The 22,196-nt window shown below is 32.8% G+C and overlaps 3 protein-coding genes and 1 pseudogene across 4 annotated transcripts; 2 read left to right on the plus strand and 2 right to left on the minus strand.

The window, feature by feature from the left end:
* Nucleotides 1-334: 334 nt before the first annotated feature.
* Nucleotides 335-5,310, plus strand: LOC114182147 (ferredoxin thioredoxin reductase catalytic beta chain family protein). The gene is made up of 6 exons (XM_028068930.2): nt 335-596; nt 1,177-1,289; nt 3,984-4,033; nt 4,204-4,275; nt 4,924-4,984; nt 5,125-5,310. The coding sequence occupies exons 1-6, from the start codon at nt 506-508 to the stop codon at nt 5,167-5,169; spliced, it is 432 nt and encodes a 143-aa protein (XP_027924731.1). The 5' UTR covers nt 335-505; the 3' UTR covers nt 5,170-5,310.
* A 219-nt stretch (nt 5,311-5,529) lies between these two features.
* On the minus strand, nt 5,530-6,939 carry LOC114182146 (zinc finger AN1 domain-containing stress-associated protein 12 pseudogene; annotated as a pseudogene). The gene is made up of 3 exons (XR_014994569.1): nt 6,860-6,939; nt 6,682-6,779; nt 5,530-6,196 (listed from the first exon to the last, which is right to left on the minus strand). The product of XR_014994569.1 is annotated as a zinc finger AN1 domain-containing stress-associated protein 12 pseudogene (transcript).
* A 595-nt stretch (nt 6,940-7,534) lies between these two features.
* LOC114181269 (zinc finger AN1 domain-containing stress-associated protein 12-like) lies at nt 7,535-8,698 on the minus strand. The gene is made up of 2 exons (XM_028067675.2): nt 8,576-8,698; nt 7,535-8,199 (listed from the first exon to the last, which is right to left on the minus strand). The coding sequence occupies exons 1-2, from the start codon at nt 8,681-8,683 to the stop codon at nt 7,726-7,728; spliced, it is 582 nt and encodes a 193-aa protein (XP_027923476.1). The 5' UTR covers nt 8,684-8,698; the 3' UTR covers nt 7,535-7,725.
* Nucleotides 8,699-19,848: 11,150 nt separating this feature from the next.
* On the plus strand, nt 19,849-22,196 carry LOC114182152 (U-box domain-containing protein 40-like). The gene has a single exon (XM_028068934.2). The coding sequence runs from the start codon at nt 20,237-20,239 to the stop codon at nt 21,965-21,967; it is 1,731 nt and encodes a 576-aa protein (XP_027924735.1). The 5' UTR covers nt 19,849-20,236; the 3' UTR covers nt 21,968-22,196.

Consider the following 22,196-nt stretch of genomic DNA (forward strand, 5'->3'; position numbering starts at 1 on the left):
ATTTTTGCAATGAGTGGCTTCCATTAATAATAATAACCTCTAATATATAAAAAATATTATCATATCCCAATTTTATATTCCCTTCATTTTCAAAAAGGAAACAAAAACAAGCTTGTAGAAAAGAAACTAATGAGATATTAACACATAATTTAAATTTGAGATCACTTGCTAGACTATTAGTGTGCATATATAATTTCATTTTTTAGACTTTTTTTTTTCATATTTGCAATGAAAATTAACTGATATATAGCTGGATTTAGTGTTTTAATAATAAATAATATATTTTTATTGAGTTTCCAAACATGCTATAAAACATATAAAAAATGTCATAAAAGTTAATTTTTATTCATGGACCACAACATAACGAAAAATAACCTAAAATAATAAAGATAAAAACATATAAAACGCAGAGCACAGATACTCTTTGGTTTGGTTTTTCCTTCTCACACAATCTGGGAGCCACAACAAATCTTCCCCTTTTTCTCGCTCAACTAAATCTCCGCCAATGACCACCCAAGCTTCCGCCTTCTCTCTCGCCGTTCCCTCCGTCGCAACCCCTTTACGCTGCCGCCGCAATTCCCTTATTCGAGCTCGAGGTAGAATTCTTTCCAATGTAGTGCTCTCTCTCTCTCTCTCTCTCTCTCTCTCTCTCTCTCCTTTTCATTACCCAATTGTATTCGATTCGTTTCCCAGGACCCCAATTGTGTGTTTATGAACCCCAGTTCTTCTCTTGTGTATGTGTAGTTTCATTGCTGCTTCGTCCAGAAAGTGTTTGTGGAAATGCTTACTCACTAAATCCTGAAATTCGGAGTTTTTTTTTTCTTTCCTTTTTATGTTATTATAGGGAAATTTGTGACACTTGAATTGGGTTTTGGGGTTGAGGTTCGTTTTGATCAAATTTGAAAGCTTGTTGGATTTTGACAAACTTGGAACAGGGGGAATAAATGCTTTTCAGCTGCGTGTGTGTGGACGGTGGGCTTGTTTTTTAAAAGAATAAAGCATTTTTTTTACATTTATTAAATTTGATAAACTATGATACAGTTTTTAATTTTTTTTTTGCTTCCATTTTTATTACTGGGTCTGCAATTCTGCTGCCTAATTTGGCAGCTGTTTGCTTTCAATTTGATGATTCGTTAACATTGCGTTTGAGTCGAAATAATTTTCTTGTTCTTTCAGTGGAACCTTCTGATAAATCCGTTGAAATTATGAGGAAGTTCTCAGAGCAGTACGCTCGTAAGTCAGGAACATACTTTTGTGTTGACAAGGGAGTAACTTCAGTTGTCATCAAGGTACAGCTTCTGTCTTTGGCATATTATTAGCTTATTCATATGAATTCTAATTATTATAATTATAATACGTAGTATACCTTTTAAGTTGATTAGAGGGTATTGCCAAAGAACCTCTTATAGTTTGATCCTCCGGGGACAGTAAGTCTTTTAACATGAGGAAGTTGTGCAATTTCGTAAGAAGTGAAAGTAATTGGCGGTTTGTTATTGTTGGTATAGGTGCACTTCAAAGTAAATTCATATTCAAAGTAAAGCTTTCTTTGTGGGATCTATGCCCATTTTAGTAACATATCAAGTGCAACGTACATATAGATGTATACTAGGCAAGGTTGTCAATAGTAAGATTTAGAGACAATGAAAAATTACTTTAAAGATATCATATTGAGCAAAATTATTTGTAGCATTAAGTTTGCGAAACCTTTATTTTAAAATAATTGAAACAACCCAATTAAATAGCTAAATAGAGAACATGCATTGAATCAATGAGTGACAAATAAAGTTGTGTAATAATCAAATAGTTTAAGCTTACAATTGTTTATTTCAATTCCTTTTCATTCAACTATTTAAGCTTATATGAATTTTCATTTTTTTTATGAGAATTGGGGAAATAAGTGTAAAAGTAAGAAAAAGAGTGAATTGTTGATCAGATAATTTCTGTCAATCACACTATATCAATGATTCATTCATGTATAAAGGTACAAAGTTGTTTAAAATTTATCTTATAATTCAAATTATTAGGTAGCTTAAGTGTATCGAGTTTTACTATTCCAATCATGAATCACACGATATCACATCTATGTTACTTGACGCTTCCTGCATTACTCCTGTAAACTGATTCTTGAATTCATTTTTAACAGTACAAAATGTGGTGGAATATTTTCCTTTCATTAGTAATTGGTTTTCTTGTGAGGCTATAACTATTACGAATTCATAAATAGGTTCCCCATCTATCCAATTTGAAACATTTGGAATGTTGAGGATATGAATACGTAATTTACTTCAGATGAAAATGTTAAGGTTTTATAAGTTCTAATGTAATATGTTTCTAAAGGGGTTTTCTGGATATTGTAAATTTTGTGCATATTTCAAAGTTAATAATTTTTTCTTTTGCATTTAAGTAGAAATTCATAGACAATAAAGAGATTGGTTATTTTGTAATTTAGAAACTCAACTTCAGCTTCCTTCTCTTAGATATTCACGATTTTCCTGTTCTAAATCAAGATTTTCCAAGGTGGTTTTGTATTTTTTAGGTTTACAATTTTCATTTTATCTTTTCTTAGTCGTACACACCCTTAGCCCAGTACTAGAATAGGAAGAAGAAACAACATGGGCTGTCTTCAACAGAGAGGAATGGGTCAAAGGGGTAGATTGAGCTGAATGTAGAGGAGGAGGGACTTAAAGGGGGGATTGTAGAAAAAATCTGCAACAGGAGAAAAGATAAAGAAAGAGGCTGTTGATTGGTGGGGGAACGGTTCTGGTATCATCACCAAAGTGTGGGATAAATGTAAGGAAGATAGTCTACGGGGGGAGAAGGGATCAGGCCATTGTTTAGGCCACTGTTGAGTTAATTTGGAGGCTAGGAGTTTTGTCAGCATTTTGGGACCCGTCTGACCTCTGTTTGTGTTTTTTCTTGCTGTTCCACTTTAATGTACAGGGCAACCTCTGAATTTCAGAGTTACACTTTAGGGAAGTTGATATTGTTAATATCCAAAGAACTTTTCTAAAGATTTTCGCCAACGCACTAGTTGCTTTTTATATAAAACGCTTTTGGCATTTAATTGCTAAACTTGATATTTTGTGTTAAATTACTGATCCGAAAACAGCAATTTCTCAGCTTCTCCTTGTTGGTCCAAGTGGCAAGGACCTTGGTTCCTGTTAAGTAAGGTCTTTTGATTTGAATCCTGTGAACAGAAATAGATACTTTTCTCCGTTATTTAGGTCCACCAACTCCAAATATTGAGTGTGTAAGGCAAAAGAAAAGAAGCATTACCTCACCATAGTTCATTCTAAACATTATCATATTCATGCCCCTTGTTATAATTGTTCTTTCTGGTTTTAATGCACGTGATTAAATTATCATTTTCGTCTTTTTTATACAAAAAATGCAACTTTTGCATGTGGTGGGCAGAAAATGACTAAAATATTGAACTTGGAACTGAAATTCAGTAGCTTCCATGGTTTGAAATGTGGAATATTGAGAATAGACAGCCTTATCAAGCTTCATTTAATACTGTTGCATAAGATCACATTTCTAATCTAGAATCCGCACAGTTGAAAACCAATTGTGAAAATTGAGGTGCATTCTGATAGTGATCATATAAAGGCTTTATGAAAAAGAAAAATCGGGAGAATAATGGAAAAATAATTTCAACGACGGAGATTGACATGTTGGAATAAAGTTAATCTAGTGAGTCTGAGAAAGAGTTTCCCAGATTATTATTCGATGGTCATATTAAGGCTTTCTGAAAAAGAAACTTGGAAAATGAAGGGAAAAATTGAACTACCACGTTGACATGTTGGAATGAAGTTACACCGTTTGAGAAATAGTTTCAGAGACTGTGATTTGATGGACTATGTTATATTTCAGTAATAAAATGTACTTCAATCTGGAGAATTACGTACGAGAGTGTATACATACATATCACCATATTTGATTAGTTAACCTTTCTTCCTCATATTATTTCTATTTTGGAACAGGGGTTGGCTGACCATAAAGATTCATTGGGTGCACCACTGTGCCCTTGCCGGTAGATACTTGTTCTTTTAGCTTGTCAAGCAGAATTTGTCTTCATAGTATAGTTGTGGCAGTGTGGCTGTATAGTTTGATGTCTAGCAGAATTTATCTGCGCAGTATAGTTCTGGCTGTATTGATGTCTTCTAACTTTCCGAGTCTAAGCCCAAATTCATTGTATTTTAGGCATTATGACGATAAACCTGCTGAGGCTGCACAAGGATTTTGGAATTGCCCTTGTGTTCCCATGAGAGAGAGGTATGTATATCTGGAAGTATTACTACATGCAAAAGAATATCCCTTCTTTGATCTCATTCTTATGAGTTTGATGTAATGTAATGACCAAGTTTTATGACATGTTTCCATTAGTTTAATTTATGATTAGTAGTATTAATAATGTTTTGAAACCCGCACAGCACAACAGCACACATACCATTCTTAGCAGATGTTATGCATTGATTATATTACCAGAAGTTTGAGACTTGTCTGTACTCTTTAGTGAAGTATAGATAAAGCAAACTGGAAACTAGACGACTTTTTACCAATGTGGAATTTTTGTTTAACCTTCCACATCACCAGAACACTGTAGACATGATCTTATTTTTCTTGTTAAATGCCTATTTGTTCAAGAGGTAGCTTGTTGAGCAAGTTGGCTAAAAACTGTTGTGAGGACATTGTTATCAGGTTTGAAACCTGACTCACCTTTGTTTATATTTTGGTCATGCAGTGCAAGTTTGGTTGCTGAGTTATATACTAAATAATATCTCCACTGGTCTGTTTTTGTGCCATGAAAGCGCTTGTATATCGTATTGTTTTTGGTTATGAAACATGGATGAGAAAAACCTTAAGCCCTAAATTGTGCATCTGGGGTATTGATTTTCTATTCGTGACAACTTTGTTTGATAGGAAGGAATGCCACTGCATGCTATTTCTCACTCCCGATAACGACTTTGCTGGCGACGAACAGGTAATTCTTTAATTCAGTTTGTTCAAATTGTTATTTTACCCTGTTAGCTGAAAGTGCTATCTCGATCATTTAGCATCACGTACATAATTTATTAGAACATGCTATTTTCTCCTCTTGAATTCTTCTTCATGCCTTTGCAGGCTATCACCTTGGAGGAAATTAAAGAATCAACAGCTAATATGTAACACCCAGAATATTGTGTATTGAGTTACTTGTTAGTTGTTACGGGCTGTATGCTTTGAAAGACAAGTCAAAAGAAAGGTGTAATGATATGTAGGTATTATATTTGTATTTACCAAAAATCATATGTAATTTTTTTCTCTGCATTCCTATCTCACTCTGTATTACAAATTTCAGTCACATCATCATTCCTTTATTTTTTGCTGCGGCTGCTATATGGTAAAACCTAGACAAGCAATGAGTCTGGTGTAAAGAGATAGAAATCTCACACTGACCAATAATATGACACAATAATATATAAATTGAGAAATATGGAATGGAAGAGAAAGAACCATTTAATAAGGCCAATAACCATGAATAGTATATATGCATGACAAAGAAAATCCATTAGTATTTCTGTTCATAAATAAGGTCGTACATTGCAAAGGTGCTATTTATGACATTAGTTTAAATGAGATATTGTGCTACCACATGAGATCTAAATAAAACAAATCCCAATATTGTAGTTTATGATGTGATTTTGAACATTCCAAAAGAAGTAGTATGACATTGCCATCCAACCATTCAAAAATCATAACATAAAAGCAATGTATTCAATGGACCTTAATAGAAAGAGCTGCACTGGTTCTAGGCCTTTTCTGTTCTGTTCTTGAAACAAAAACAACTAAGAAAACTCTTCCCCCCACCATTAGCAGCAGAAGATGAAGAAGCTGAAACTCCTCTGGTACAAGCATGATCAGAAGGGAACCGGTGTTTGAGGCACACTTTCAGGTGGCAATTTTTGCATGTGCTGGTGTTGGATATTGATAAAATCTCCTTGCACCCCTTGACAGGGCAAATGGGTTTCTTCTTCCTGGTGGGATCACAGTTACCAGACTTGTGGTGCTTCTCCAAGATTGCATCCTCGTCTTGTCCTACGTAGCCGGTGGTCTCAATGGACATGGAACATGTTTGGCACACAATCACTTTTCTGCTTAGGTCAGACTTCGGGCACGCGTGGGACTTGTAGGATCTGTGCTCCGAACAAAACACCTGCCATTGCTGTCATGTTAGTGCTGCTCATGTCACTGTTTACACCCATTACAGATTAATGTGATTTGTGTACGAAGTATCTTGTATTTTATTGGTAATAAGATTTTTGTTTTTGACTTTTACACCATCAACCGATTAAATTCTTAAGATAAATTGATTCATATTATAAATTCTTTTCTTACAATTTTAATCTGACTAAAAATAATTAAATACAATCTACCGATTTATTTGCGGTTATTTTTTTAATAAAATAAACAATTTTCTATTCTCTTAAGCAAATTCTAACCTGTTTCTACGGTGTCTGTTTTTTTTATTTTTTTAAATTATTCATTTATTTAAAGTTCCCCATTAGGACACTGATATTTTGATTGCAGACATACATTTTGGTGAATCGATAAAGAAAAAATATTAGGTTTCAATTGCAGAAGTGATGAAGAAGGTGTTGTAATAAACTTGGATGCAATGAGAAGAGAAAGATGAATTACCCGTTGGCAACCGTCGCAGATGTAAGGAAGAAAATCGAGGCGGTTGCAGTCGCGGTGCTGGCAGTTTTTACCCAAATCTGGAAAAGTTTCGTTTCCACCTGATGCCATGGATAGGGTTCTGAGTTTTTGTGAAAAATCGAAAAACTGATTAATAGATTCGAAGAATATTCAATCTTACACAATGAACCCAAAAAGAAGATTCTAGAAGCAATCGCGAATTCAGAATTTTCCAACACGACGACGACGCGGCATGGTATATTTTTTTCACCTCATATATATATATATATATATATATATATATATATATATATATATATATATATATATATATATATATATATATATATATATATATATATATATATATATATATATATATATATATATTTATATATTTATTTATTTCTGAACAAGAGAGGATATACATAGACAACTAAACTAAAGGATTTTTTTTTTCCTTATAAGAAATTACAATTGTGTATTTACGTATAAACACCGAATCACAGAACATTATAGGCATTATCTTATTTATCTTGTAAATAAGTATTTATTCAATGGTAGCATGAAATTATTTGACCCAAAAACTGTTGTTATGGTTTTTACGGTGCAATATAACTTTGACTGTTTTGAGTTTTACTAAAATTATCTGCACTGTACCAGTTTTATGCTATAAAAGCCCTTGCATGTTGTGTTGTTTTGGTCAAGAAACATTGATGAGAAAAACATAAACCCTAAGTTTGCTCCCCTCAATTCGTGATTCAATTCTTCAATTCAATTTGATTCATAAACAAGAATGAGATAAAACTATCATATATGTTAAAGAAGATTGAGAACCATCAAGAAGAATAGTATGTATGGAAGGAAACCTTTTAGTATTTGTTATAAGCAAGGATGTACATTGAAAAGGTTTAAATAGGAACAATGATGTGTGCTATGCTATCACATGAGATCTAAATAAGAAAGAAAAAAAATCCATATGGTAGTTTATGGTGTAAATTTGAACATTCAAATTGCAATGGAATGGAACATACTATAACATTCCATTCAATAGGCCTTGACAGAAGGAGTGGAAGGAGGAGAGGTAGAACGAGATGAACCAGTTTTGGCACAGTCCTGTCCAGCCCTTGAACCTAAAGCAGCGAGAAACCGATTCTTCCATCCACCATCAGCAACAGAGGATGAGGAAGAAGAAGCTGAAACTCCTCTGCTGCAAGCATGATCAGCAGGGAAACGGTGCTTGAGACACACTTTGATGTGGCAAGTTTTACAGGTGCTGGTGTTGGAGAAAGTCAAAACCTCCTTGCAGCGCTTCACAGGGCAAATGGGTTTCTTCTTCTTGGTGGGATCACAGCTACCAGACTTGAGATGCTTCTCCAAGATTGCCTCCTCGTCCTGTCCCACGTAGCCGGTGGTCTCTATGGACATGGAACACGTTTCGCAGACAACCACTTTTCTGCTGTTGTGGTCGGAATTCTTGCACGCGTGGGACTTGTACGATCTGTGCTCCAAACAAAACACCTGTCAAATTGCAGCAGCCATGTTAGTGTTGTTGACCTGACGATTTACAAACATCTCAGATAAGAGAAATTTCGTGTACAACAATTTTTCTTGTTTGATTCATCTTCTGAACACAGATTATTTCATATGATTGTTATGGAAAGAGATAGAGACAAACAGTTATGTATACATTTGATTCTTGACTATCGTTTGGTCTAAAAGAATAAAAGATTTACTATTTCAAAAAAAAAAACAGAAAGCAAAAACTGAAAACCTATATGTAGAACATAGAAGTATTAATTTCTGAAAATCACATGAGCAGAATTGAAATTCGAATCATGAAATTAAACATGTTGCAATTAACTTTTGATGATAGAAGAAGAGAAAGTTGAATTACCTTTTGGCAACCGTGGCAGGTGAAAGGAAGAAAATCGAGCTGGTGGCAACCGGTGTGCTGGCAGTGTTTACCCAAATCTGGAAAGGCTTCGGTTCCGCCTGATGCCATTGTTAGGGTTTTGAGTTTTGCGAAAGAAAGAGTAGAATTGAAGAGAATGAATTGGGGAAGAAGAAAAGGAGAGAGAGGTATTTATAGGTTTGTAAATGGCTTGGGGCTTAAGTCAGCCGTTGCGATACAAAAAGAACACTCTAGAGTTCCAACCTGGCGGCTACATACGCGCCTTATAATTTTTTTTTTCCTTTTTACTCTTTTTGTAATATCTTTATTTGGTTTTCTTTTCAGTTTATATATATATATATATATATATATATATATATATATATTTATATATTTACTGTGAATAATAATTAATTTTTGAAATAGTTAAATCAATAAAATTACAAAAACACACTTATAAACCACCTTTCTCATTAATTATACTTTTAAAATTGGAGTGGACAAAAATATGTTACAAAAACATATTTTAGTTTTAGGTATCTATATCTATTAATAAATAGATCAACTAATAAATAGATCTATTCATAAAGAAAATAGATATATTCATAAAGAGATTCTTTTTTTATGAGGGTTGTTTCTTTTATATATATTCGTTATCAATTTTAATTTTACTCATATAAATTATTTTATTATTTTATCTTTTAAATTTTAAATTTTATAGTTATTTTTTTAAATTTCATTATTTGCTTATAATAAAATTATATATATTTTTTCATTTTATACTTTAGTTTTTAAAATAGTTATGACAAAATTAGATTGACTTTTGCAATAGTCTTCTAACTGTATTTTTTTTATATGCATTTCGTTATCAATTTTATTCTTATTTATATAAATCATTTTATCATTTAACACTTTATATTTTATATTTATTTTTTCAAATTTAATTAATTTTTAATTATAAAATTATTTATTTTGTATCTCATTTTTTAAAATAATTATGATAAATTTAATTTATTATTATTATAATTAAAAAAATGAATTTAACGTATGTATTTCTACCGATATACAATAAAAAATTTGTATTTAATTATTATTATTATTATTATTATTATTATTATTATTATTTTAAAAGAGGAAAGAGTTAGATTTGACCAATATATATTTATGATGAGTAAGATCTAGTCTAAAATTGGAATATGATATGTTCTTTTCAATTTCAAATTCATAGAAGATAATCTACTTTAATAAATATTATAACATTAAAAGTAATATAAATATTAAATTTTAACATGTTAAAATAAAATAACGTGATAAAAATACAAGTAAAAGGTTTATAATTCCGCTAATATATCTATAACAATATATTTATCTATCCATAATATATTTATCTATAACTATGATAATCTATAAAAATATTTATTATTTTGTGTTCACATTTTACTTTTCTAATTTTACCTTTAATTATTAATTTAAAAATTAATCTATAATAATATATATAAAGAGATTCTCTCTTCTGAGTCCACATCTCGTTTTTCAATTTTAATCCTAGTTATTATTTTAAAATTTTATTATTTTATAAATAGTTTATCTTCAACTATTATTCTAACAATCTCTTTTGTGTTATTTTAAAAATCTTTTTTGTGTACATATTTTATTTTTTTAATTTTACTTATTATTTTAAAAATTAATTATTTTATAGAAATCTTTTTTATAAAATAAATATTTTTATTTTTTAACCTATAATACACTAATATTTTGGCTTGGGTCATGTATCCCTGTCCAACACATATCGTCTCCGATACTTTAGGATACTTTAACGATAATTATCAATGAAATATCTAATTTATAAATTCGTAGTACACTACAATAAAATCTTTGAATCTTTGAATAGTGATCACTTTTAGTGACAAACATAATTAGTCACTATATAATTACCAATTTGACAACTAAAATAGTTCTAAAAAATTATAATTGGTCTCTGAATTGATAATTAAAATAGTTTCAATTATGAATTGATTTTTAGGCTACCAAAATAGTTGGTCTCTAATTAGAAAATTTGGATTCACACAGTAACAATCATATATTTATTATGTTTGTAAGAGTTATTGTAAAATGTTCAATATTTACATATCACGTATCTAATACGTATCATATCTATGTATCATAGTTTTTAATCATTATTCTATTTTTATAACGGTTATTTTATTTAACAACTATTTTAAAAATTAATTACATATTCTAAAAATAAATATTATTGATCTTAACTCAAATTTTTATGAAAATTAAAAAATACGAACAAATAGGTGCGACACTTGTGTTTTTTCTAGTTATTTTATAAATAGTTTATCTTTAACTGTTATTCTATAGACATATTTTGTCTTTAACAATTATTTTAAAAACCTCTTTTATGTACATATTTTATTTTTTCAAATTTTTTATTATTTTATAAATAGTTTACCTTTAACCGTTATTCTGAAAACCTCTCCTGTTTTTAATGGTTATTTTATATATTTTGAAAGTAACTATTATCATTCTTAACTAAAATTTCTATAAAAATTAAAAAATACAAACATACAAGCACAATAACACATGTAATTTTGCTGGAATAAGATAAAAGGAATATTTTATATTCATGAAAGAAAGTTAGATTGTTCTCTGACGATGGTTTTCGAGAATCAATTTGATTATTGACATTTAGGAGTTAAGTTATAGAATAACATTTTGTTCGGAATAGTAGTGTGAGTCAAAATGCCACATTGGATAGAAAAGACAAAGTTAAACACTATATAAGAATAAAGACCCATGACAACATTGCTTTAAGGTTTTGATGTAAAAGTGGTCTCTAAGGTCTTATATGTATAAGACTAATGTCATATAACCATATAGAACCGTAATCGCTCAATAACTATAACCATGGCCATAACCCATATGTGAAAAATATAAAATATAAACCCAACAGTGGTATCAGAGCCGATGGGAATAGTCCAAGTGTGAGTCAAAGTCTCACATTGGATAGATAAAGTTTTGGTGTAAAAGTGGTGTCTAAGGTCTTATATATGTAAGACTAATGTCATATAACCATATAGGACCGTAATCTCTCAATGACTATAACCATGACCATAACCCATATGTAAAAAATATAAAATATAAACCCAACACATTTGTTAATTTCATATATCCTCAATAATAAATTGGTAAAGATCAATTAATTAGTATTAGTTTTATAACATAATTAAATTGGCCAGTAATATGTATATAATGACGACATAATTGACGGTTTACTATTACTAACAAAAGGTGACTACAAATTGAAAAAAGTTTAAAATGGAAAAGGTAAATGACAAAAGGAGCATACATAGCCAAGCCAAATTTGTCAGACTTCTAATGGTCTTTTGCACAAAATAAACCCACCTTCAACCAAAGATGTATACAACAAACAATTCACAATAATGGACAATTACAATGCAAGAACATAAATTTTAGTTGCATATACATTTGTAATTGATATTAAGTATGTGGTATAAATCGATAGTTATTAGCCCTTTCTTCTTCTATTTTTATATGTATTTTTCTATTTGTCATGTGAAAAAAAAAACACATTTTTTAAAATACAGATATTTTGTTTCAATAAGAAAAATATTTTTGTATCATTACTATTAATAGTAGATATTAAATACACTACTAAAATAAATATATATATATATATATATATATATATATATATATATATATATATATATTTATTGTAACAACCTAATTATAGTAGATCATTCTATTAAATAGGTTGTTACATTATTAGCATTAAGTTTACAATTTAAGCATAAATAGTATAACTATATCATATACCGTCCTTAATATTATAGATTTTTTTTAAATAGTTTCTCAAACTTAAGGAAAGATCTATTATGAAATATAATTTTTTACAGTTACGAATTATACACTAGCTTCACACACTGAATGTAGTCTCAATGTTTTTCCTTTCATACTCTTGCATCATCCTCTACTTTCGTGAAAAACATGGTTATCGTAAGTGGATATTACAACCACAACCAAATACAAGGGTAAGTTAGAGTAAATTTAAATCATACTACTTATAAAGTTAACATCAATCCATAAGAACCATTCATCCTTTCACAATTCACACGTCATATTATTAAATCAATCAAATGTCTAAAGCATATGACACAAACAAAGCCTTCACGACTCATTTACACACAACTAAACATCTAACTCTACCTCTAGAGAATTAAGTAAAATCTGAGACCATGCACCTGTCATCACTCTTGCCTCTTAAGAGCTATAATTATATCTTGGTCGGACCACATCTTACCCAAAGAGTATGACAAGATCAATTCTATATATGTGAGGTCTGATCTCTTACTAAACTCCAAATAATAATCTCTTTTGGCTCTTACAATTAAGTATCATCCTCTATGTTAGTTCAATACTAGTAGAGACACTCTTATTACAGATTTTGTTGTCAATACACTTCGCACATCACCACATAGTAGTATTCCACCCTAAGAATTAGCACATCCTTATCCCACATAATTCAAACCCAATCACACCACATGAGTTAAAAACTATATTTACACATTCATAATTAATATTCTTGCTCGATGAATGCATGTCTCACTCGATGAGTACCTACTAGAATGAGACGTACCTAATGACTACATCACTTGCCTAGAGAAGATTTATCATTGATGCGCTTAGTTTTTACATAGAACTCCCTACTCGGCGAAATGTAGGTTCACCTAGCGAAAGAGTATTGAGAATAAATTCTTTAAAAATTCACTCAGTAAAAATTCTCTAGTCCAACGAGTCAAGCAAACACCTCACTATCAAATTTTTTATATTTTCATTTTTCACTCGGCCACTATTTTACTTGTCTAACAAACACACCTCTTAACGCCACTTTTGGCAAGCTCGTCCAACGAGTTGTTGTTCACCCAACATGTAAAAGTGTTGGATACATGCGATGACACTAGGTAAAAGATAACATAATCCAATATTTAACTCAAGAAAAAAAATAGAACTTAAACTTACTCTATTCAAAATTTTGTTCAAATACATTTATAGAGCTCGTTCTTGTAAGTTTTTATAAAATGAATTCGATTATTAGAAAACTATTTATAGTTCAACATTTTAATAATAAAATAATCAAATATTATCTCTTAAAAATTATTGCTATTGATATTTAACCCTTTTATAGATCTTTATATATATATATATATATATATATATATATATATATATATATATATATATATATTCTCAAAACAACTTTAGAAATATTTTTCAAAATAATTTGAGAAGATAATCACTAGTGCAGAATGGGGTTTTTAACTCGCCTTATAGGCTTCGGTTACTGCGGGACCGAAGCCTATAAGGAGGCGGTGGCATTTTTGAAATTTTTCTCAGCATTCTGCCTCGGGTCCCAAACTAACCGAAGCATATAACCCATCTGTGTCACCCAGATTTACAAAACTGCCACTGACAGCGCACGCTTTGGCCTCGGGTGACAAAAGAACGAGGCCTATAACAGAGATTTGGCCTCGGGTGGCGAAGAACCGGGGCCTATACACTTCCATTTGGCCTCGGGTGATTGACAACCGGTGCCAAAATGCGTGCCCTTTTTTCTTCTTCTTCTTCCCCGTCGCAGTCTCCATTTCTCTAAACAACTCCATTTCTCTCTTCTCTCTCCCTGCAACCTAGCCAGCCCTTTTTTCTTTTTCTCCTTCCCCGCCGCAGTCTCCATTTCTCTCTTCTCTCTCCCTGCAACCTACCCCTCCACCGTCTGGTTCGCTGGTTCGTTGCCGCCGCTGGGTCGTTGCCGCCGCTGGGTCGCTGCCGCCGCTGGTTCGCTGCACCTCCATTTCCTCGCCGCTGGGTCGTTGCCGCCGCTGGGTCGCTGCCGCCGCTGTTCGCTGCAGCCGCTGGTTCACTGCAGCTCCATTTCCTCCACCTCCATTTCCTGATTCCTTGATTAAATTTTATATGTAGTTTTTAGGGTTTGTTGAAAAGGGTGGCTGAAATGCAAAGTGGAAGAGGGGCTGAAACCAGATCTGGAAGTGGATGGTAATGAGGATGATACCACAGAGGGGTTCTTCCAACTGCAGTGGTGCTCGAACGACTTACCACAACTGCAGTGGTGGTCCAAAAAAATGTCCCCTATGGCCTCGGTTCTTACGTTACCCGAGGCAGAAAAAGCGTTTTATGGTTCCGGTTAACACCCGAGGCCAAAAGTCATACCTTTTGGCCTCACCCCAATATGCCTCGGTTCTAAAACCGAGGCAGAATAACAAAAACAACCGGGGCCAAAAGTCCATTCTGCACTGGTGAATGTTGAAATAAGTGTGTGTATACTCATATTTGATTTGCAAAAGCAATACATTAATCTTCAATATTCGTAATCATACTATTGTACAATAAAACAAGAAACTTTAATGAATGAAATGTATTTTGTGCATTTATATTTGAAAATTATAAAAAGATAGAAATCCCACAAATTAATGTGAGAAACCCACAATAAGCTAGTATGTTAAAAGTTGAGACATCTGAATAAAAAACAATAGTGAAAAAGATGAACACGTTTTTCTCCCACCTGGGACTCATACAACACTTACTTTTTGTTGAAACATGAATTATTAGGTTTATCACGTGGTGTGTGGATCCACCCAATAATTAAAGTATTCTGATAATGTCTTGTAGGTTGTAAATGTTAAGTAAGACAGAAGCTAGCTTAAGAACTGGGAACACACTAATGAATTCACTTAAAGAACAATACAAAATTTGGTCCATAATTGTACCCTATAACACAATGAAATGACATAATAAGAGCTATAATGACAAAAATATCACACACTTTTAACAAATATAAATAAAAATAATCGTTTTTTACATCAATTATGAATAATAAATGGAAATAATGATGATTTATGTGGATTAAAATGATAAATGTAAATATTGATTTTTTATTAATAATTTAGTTAATTTTGTTTCCGACAAAAAAATATATATACAATAATGTGAGTGTTTATTTCAAACTTTTCTTTTTTTCTTTTATGCATTACTTTTTTTTCATTATCTATTTATTTTGTTATAAAACTTTTTTTTTCATTTTTTTCATCACATTGGTAAAAGAAAGAAAGATCACAGTTATATTTTATTATTTACAAATAAAAAAATATTTATTAATTATAATTAAATTAAGTATTGTAAGGCATGTTTTAAATTTAGTAGGTTTATATGTCTAAAAAAAAGTTAAATAGCATTGTGTTTATTGTTAACATATATATTTTTCATAAAATCAAGAAAAAAAAAGAGAGTATAAATATAAAGAAGTGGTCATTCAAGCGACCAACGAGTGCTCTAGTGAGGAATGATGATGATACGTAAATCTATAAATAGGAGTTTCGAACTTGATAAAAATGAGTCTTTTGTCTAAAATATTTCTTAACATTGTTGTTCCATCTTATATTGATGATTTAATATGTTCTTAAAACTTGCATTTGTGTGATTAAACCATAATTTTTTATTTGAAGATCTAATGAGGAATTTGGGAAGTAATCTTTATAATTGGTTCTCGATTAATATCATTTCAAAATAGTAAATTGCTAAGAATAAATTTTACTATATTAGTTTGTTCTTTACCCAAATTATAGAATAATACATAAAAGCATGCATTTAGAATTTTAATGAGAAATGTGAAAAGTGGGCATTTTTGTATTTGAGGATCTTTTTCCATTGAATTTGTAAATGAATCCGTTGAATTTTTTTTGTAAAATAGGAATAAGTCGTCAGAGTGGAAGGCGACATTACAAGTGAAGTCATCCTCCACCATGTCGATTTCTTTTTCTTATTTTTTTTTTAAAAGGTAAAGTTGTTATCTGTAAGACCAGTTTCTATTAATTTAAAAAGTAAAGTCTGACGACTTCACTTTTCATTTTTATTTTTTTATGTTGTAATTATAATTTTTAGATGCTTCATAAAGAGGGGTACTTAGGCATTTAGGGAGCATAGTTTCTACACACCCTACAATTCTACAACTTTTTCTCTCAATCAAGTTTGAAGACATGTTTATATTTGATCCTTTTTCAATTATTTACCTCCAAGAACAAGCTGGCATTTCATCCTTTTGAATTCTGCGATAAAACTTTTAAAATAAGATATATTGCAATGCAGAATTCCTTTAAATGGTCTGCAATAAGAAATAATTAATAAATATTAAAATAATCTGAATTTTACATCATTTAATGGCATACAAAAAATTTTATGATGATATTTCACCCTAATCTAACAATGTAAAGATAACTTATCCAAGAATGTACATCTTATAAAAACAAATTATAACTACAAAGTAAAAAAAATGAAAAGTGAAGTCGTCGTATACGAAAACGACTTCACTTTTTAAATTAATAGAAATCGCCTTTATGAATGACGGTTTTGCTTTTTAAAAAAAAAAAGAAACTGATAGAGTGGAGGACGACTTCACCTATAATATCTTTCTCCACCCTAACGACTTATTTCTATTTTACAAAAAAAAATCGACTGATCCATTTTTACAAATTCGAGTTGAAAAAGATCTTCAAGGACAAAAAAGCCGTGAAAAGTGATTCTTTAGATTAGTTGTGTCTAAATTACAAGTAATTTTTGTTATCTATAGAGGATGAATTAATACTTAATGAGTATTTGTAGATTTGAATGAAAAAAAAAAATGCTATGAAATAATTTTAAAATCCCGTTACATAAATATTTGATGTATGGTGTCTGTACTCATGAATTAAGATTAGGTTATTTTCAATCCCAGAAAATGTATATTATTTATTAACTTCAGCCGAAAAGCAACATCTTCATGAACCCTCCCTCGCTTATAACGAAATATTATATAGTAATTTTACCGACAAATCCATATTATATAGTAATTTAATATTTAGTTAATTGAAATGAAATAGTAATTCCACGTAGATACGATTCTTATTTACACTTTTTAAAAACTATAATAATGAGTTTAAATATTGAAATATTCTTCTCACACGTAAATCTGGAGAGTAACTTGTTTATTATAGTCAAGAGCACAATAATTTAAGATTGAAAAAAAAATATGGTTTTGGGAGGGTAAAGGAAGTGGGGTAGGAAAATGCAAAGGGAATCAATCACTTTTAGCAAATAAATTAAGACATATATACAAATACGTTTGTCCAGCGATTTACACTGATAAAGGGTTCTTAGTGCGACGTAGACTTGGCTATTAAGATTGCAATAATTATAATAACAAATGGTGGCTTTGGTTGGAAAAAACATTAAAACAACCTTCTCCATGCAAACAAAGCATTGCATGCTAAGATACCATTTGACGTTTTTTGTCCACAAAATTAGTCAAAAATTGCAAAGGCTACATGTGGGGTCTCCTCAAGACAAAACAACATCCTTTTGTTTTACCTTTTTGTGTTGATTGCCTCAAAGGAATACCTTACACTTTTCTCACCCATGGCTCAACTAGCATAATGCCTATTGCGATTTTGGTCATAATTTATTATCCAAGAGAATAATAATATACAGGATTAAATATGTTTTTCGTCTCTTAACTTTAAGTGAATTTTGATATTAGTTAATTTTGAAACTTTAGACCAATGTAGTCATTCCTTCCTCTTTCAAAATACGTGAATTTAGTCCTTTTAATCAAATTTTATTAGATTTATTTGATGTTTCGTACTCATTTAGGATTGTATTTGAGTTGTTTATACTGTTTGACACATTTTTATTTTAATGTTAAATACTATTATAAAACGTGCTTGAAATGTCAAATAAATTTAATAAAATTTGATTAAAAGGATTAAATCCACGTATTTCGAAAGATGGAGGACTCAATTGGTCCAAAGTTTCAAAATTGACTAATTTCAAAATCCATTGAAAGTTAAGAAACCAAAAACATATTTAACTCTAACATACAACCAATTTGATTTTATGTATATTTATTACATATTTATTTATTTTATTTATCTTATTATCATAATATATATTCTATAAATCTATTCTCTACATGTGTATATAAGTGTTATTTGGTATTGATTATTACCGTCCAAGGAATAACCGACCTCAACATGTTCATTTGGATTCTGTCTTGATAAATATTTATCATAAAACAACGCGTTTCAGTCATAGGCCGAGGTGACGAGCAGGATTTGGGCCGAGTAAGATTTGGATCGAGCGAGATTTGGGCCAAGGTGGTTAATTCATTCCTAAAAGGAAGGGATTTAATATCCAGCGAAAAAATAGGAATTAGTTACTGATATTTTGCCACACTAACAAGTCTTTCTACGAATCAGGTAGGTAGGAGTCCTATATAAAGAAGAAGAAAGGAAGAGATAAGGGACCTTTTTTGGAACCAGAACTAATGAACTCCAAATAGGGGAAACGCATATCTATCAGTGTAAGAGCTAGCATAGGGATAATTTGTTTTTGGTTTTTGTCTCCCTGATATTCGAGACTGGAACAATTATTATGGTTGGATCAAATTTTATATCATGCCTAATTATTAATATTATTTTTCATAATTAGAAATTTTTTTGCATCTTGGAAACAAACTGAAAATTATAGGTTATATATAGTTATAAATTAGAGCTTTTTTAAGCTGTTCCTACATAGGACTTTTCAATTAGGGTTTGAGGTTGTCTAACTAAAGTGTTTAAATATCTTATATTCTCTGTCTTACACCTCTTATATATTTGATGTCGTTTTTGTATAGACCTTGTTTATGTGAATTTCAGAATATAATATTTCTTATATGAATTGAGAACACACAACTTTTCTAGCTTGAGATATATTTACAGCTAGTAAAGTTGACAAATAATGGAAAGATTAAATCAATTATCACCGCTTCTTAATTTATTTTTATGTAAGAATTGAAACATGCATCATCATCATCATCATTAATTGTGAACCCAACAACAGAATTCAGTGAATAAGTTTGTAATATGTAACTTCATTAACATTTGTAACTCAACGCAAACAAGTTCTGGAATTTCTGATTATAAAATGGAGTCTTTGACTGTTGGAATCTGTGTAAAAGGCCAAAGTTGTTTCAACCAAATAACTGATATATAGTAAGTCATCACTTTGAAACCTGAAAAGAGTTTTTGTTCTATTGGCTTCCATGCTGCATGTGTTCCAATCCCTGAACATTGACATCAAATGCAGGACCAGTTTCCAAACCACTTTAATTTCTTTTCTTTTATTCTATTCCCCTTATACATAAGTATACACTCTGTACATTGTACGTAGCAAGGTACAAATACTAAAAAAAAATACAAAATTCACACTCTACTGTACCAACTAAACTGCACTTATAGGATATTTATCTCATACCCAAGTTCATCACTTTCCCTTTAACCCCTTTCCAATTGGGCAGGTTTTCAAAAAGCAAAGGAATCCAATCTCTCTCTCCCAACACAAAATCATGATTTCACTCACACACCCCTCTACTCTTCAACACCTACAAGGCCAAAAAACACTAACCTCACACCAAACCAAACCTTAGTAACATAACCTGAAACTCACAAAACCTCGATGTTCTAATTATATCGTTGGAACTCCAATGACACTCCCCGATTAACTCTCTCACATTCGACGGTGTGAGAGAGGGCACAACCTCAACCATCCATGGAGATTCAACAATCGCTGAAGCTCACCATCCACAAGAAATGGCCATCGTCACCCAAGAAAACACCAAAAGATTCAGAACCGATAAACACCGCTGCTGCAACTCCGAAGCTGAAGTGGAAGAAAATCTTCTTCCACACTAAAACCAAACCCAAAATCCAAACCCCCCCAGATGAATTCCTCTGCCCCGTTTCCCATTCCCTCATGTCCGACCCCGTCATCGTCTCCTCCGGCCACTCCTTCGAACGCTCCTCCGTCGAAGCCTGTAAAAATCTCAACTTTACACCCCAACTCCCCGACGGCACCACCCCCGATTTCTCCACCCTCATCCCCAACCTCGCCCTTAAATCCGCCATCCTCAAGTGGTGCCACACCACCCACACACCCCCTCCTCTCCCCCACAACAACCTCGTGCAACAAACCTCAATCTCCTCCCCTGACACGAAACTGGTACAACAGACCTCAATTTCCCCCGACACCCCCAACTCAAACCTCGTAGAAACCTCGATCTCCCCGAACGTCGTTCCCACAGAAGAAAAGCTCTCCGACAGAGATCCAATCCTGGATTCCCTGGACGAAAACCCACCCTCGAGCAACCTCCGCCGCCACGCGGAAACCGAGGTGCCCATAAGACCGACGCATCTGTACACGAGCTCCGAGGAATCCATAGCCACGTCCTCAGCCTCAACGCCGCCGTTTCAGCTCGCCACGCGCCCCAGTTGCTGCTACTACTCTTCCCCTTCCTCGTCAGAAATCGAACCCGCCGCAACCCCAGAAGAAGAAGAAATCACGGGGAAGCTCAAAAGCCCACAGCAGAACATAATCGAGGAAGCGCTTCTCTCTCTGAGAAAACTCACCCGAGTGAGAGAAGAAACCCGGGTCCAACTCTGCACTCCGCGGATACTCTCTGCGTTACGCTCCCTCGTGTTGTCGAAACACGTGAACGTTCAGGTGAACACTTTGGCTTCAGTGGTGAACCTTTCTCTGGAGAAGAGTAACAAACTGAAGATCGTGCGGTCGGGGATGGTGCCACCGTTGATCGAGGTTCTGAAATTCGGATCCCCTGAAGCGCAGGAACACTGTGCCGGCGCGTTGTTCAGTTTGTCTCTCGAAGACGATAACAAAACCGCCATTGGTGTTCTGGGTGGTTTGGGTCCGTTGCTTCAGATGCTCCGAGTCGAGAGCGAGCGGACTCGGCATGACTCGGCCTTGGCGCTTTACCATTTGTCGTTGGTTCAGAGTAACCGGTCCAAGATGGTTAAACTCGGTTCGGTTCCGGTTCTTTTAAGTATGGTTAAGTTGGGTCACATGACAGGTCGGGTTTTATTGATTTTGGGGAACTTAGGTTCCGGGTCGGACGGGCGGGCCGCGATGTTGGATGCGGGTGTTGTGGAGTGTTTGGTCGGGTTGCTGAGTGGTCCCGACTCGGCTACCGGGTCTACTCGGGAGAGTTGTGTGACGGTGATGTACGCGTTGAGTCACGGCGGTTTGAGGTTTAAGGCGGTTGCGAAGGCGGCGGGGCTGGTGGAGGTGTTGCAGAAGGTGGAGAAAGTGGGGAGTGAGAGGGCTAGGCACAAGGTGAAGAAGATTTTGGAGGTGATGAGAGCCAAGGAGGTGGAGGAGGAAGACGTGGATTGGGAGGAATTGCTTGACTCGGGGTTGGGTTGCCGGACTCGGGGCCGACTCGGTGGCGGGTTTGACGAGTCGAGTGCTAACTCGGCCGAGTTTTGAGTACAGTGGAATCTTTTGTTTCTTATTTTCTGTAATTATTGGTCTTTTTAAGACTAGGTTGTTTTGGATTATTGTTTTAAAAAAAAATCCATGGTTTATGATTTTTGAAGGGAGAATTGATAAATGGGGGCATTTTTTTTAAACATATGCAATATCAATGTAATGTTTTGGCTTAATTGTATTTTCATCTGAAACTTTTATACAAACTTTGTCCTTTTATTTTTATGAA

This window comes from Vigna unguiculata, chromosome 4 (genome assembly GCF_037176805.1).
Source record: "Vigna unguiculata cultivar grain cowpea cultivar isolate G323 ecotype 2 chromosome 4, ASM3717680v1, whole genome shotgun sequence".
Classification (NCBI taxonomy): domain Eukaryota; kingdom Viridiplantae; phylum Streptophyta; class Magnoliopsida; order Fabales; family Fabaceae; genus Vigna; species Vigna unguiculata.

Bases quoted from the DNA above. Each gene is read 5' to 3' on its own strand.
- LOC114182147 (XM_028068930.2), top strand. From the start codon at position 506: ATGACCACCCAAGCTTCCGCCTTCTCTCTCGCCGTTCCCTCCGTCGCA. The intron at 4,034-4,203 runs GTAGATACTTGT...ATTGTATTTTAG, and splicing joins GCACCACTGTGCCCTTGCCG to GCATTATGACGATAAACCTG. The intron at 4,276-4,923 runs GTATGTATATCT...TTTGTTTGATAG, and splicing joins TGTGTTCCCATGAGAGAGAG to GAAGGAATGCCACTGCATGC.
- LOC114181269 (XM_028067675.2), bottom strand. From the start codon at position 8,683: ATGGCATCAGGCGGAACCGAAGCCTTTCCAGATTTGGGTAAACACTGC. The intron at 8,200-8,575 runs GTAATTCAACTT...GCAATTTGACAG, and splicing joins CCTGCCACGGTTGCCAAAAG to GTGTTTTGTTTGGAGCACAG.
- LOC114182152 (XM_028068934.2), top strand. From the start codon at position 20,237: ATGGAGATTCAACAATCGCTGAAGCTCACCATCCACAAGAAATGGCCA.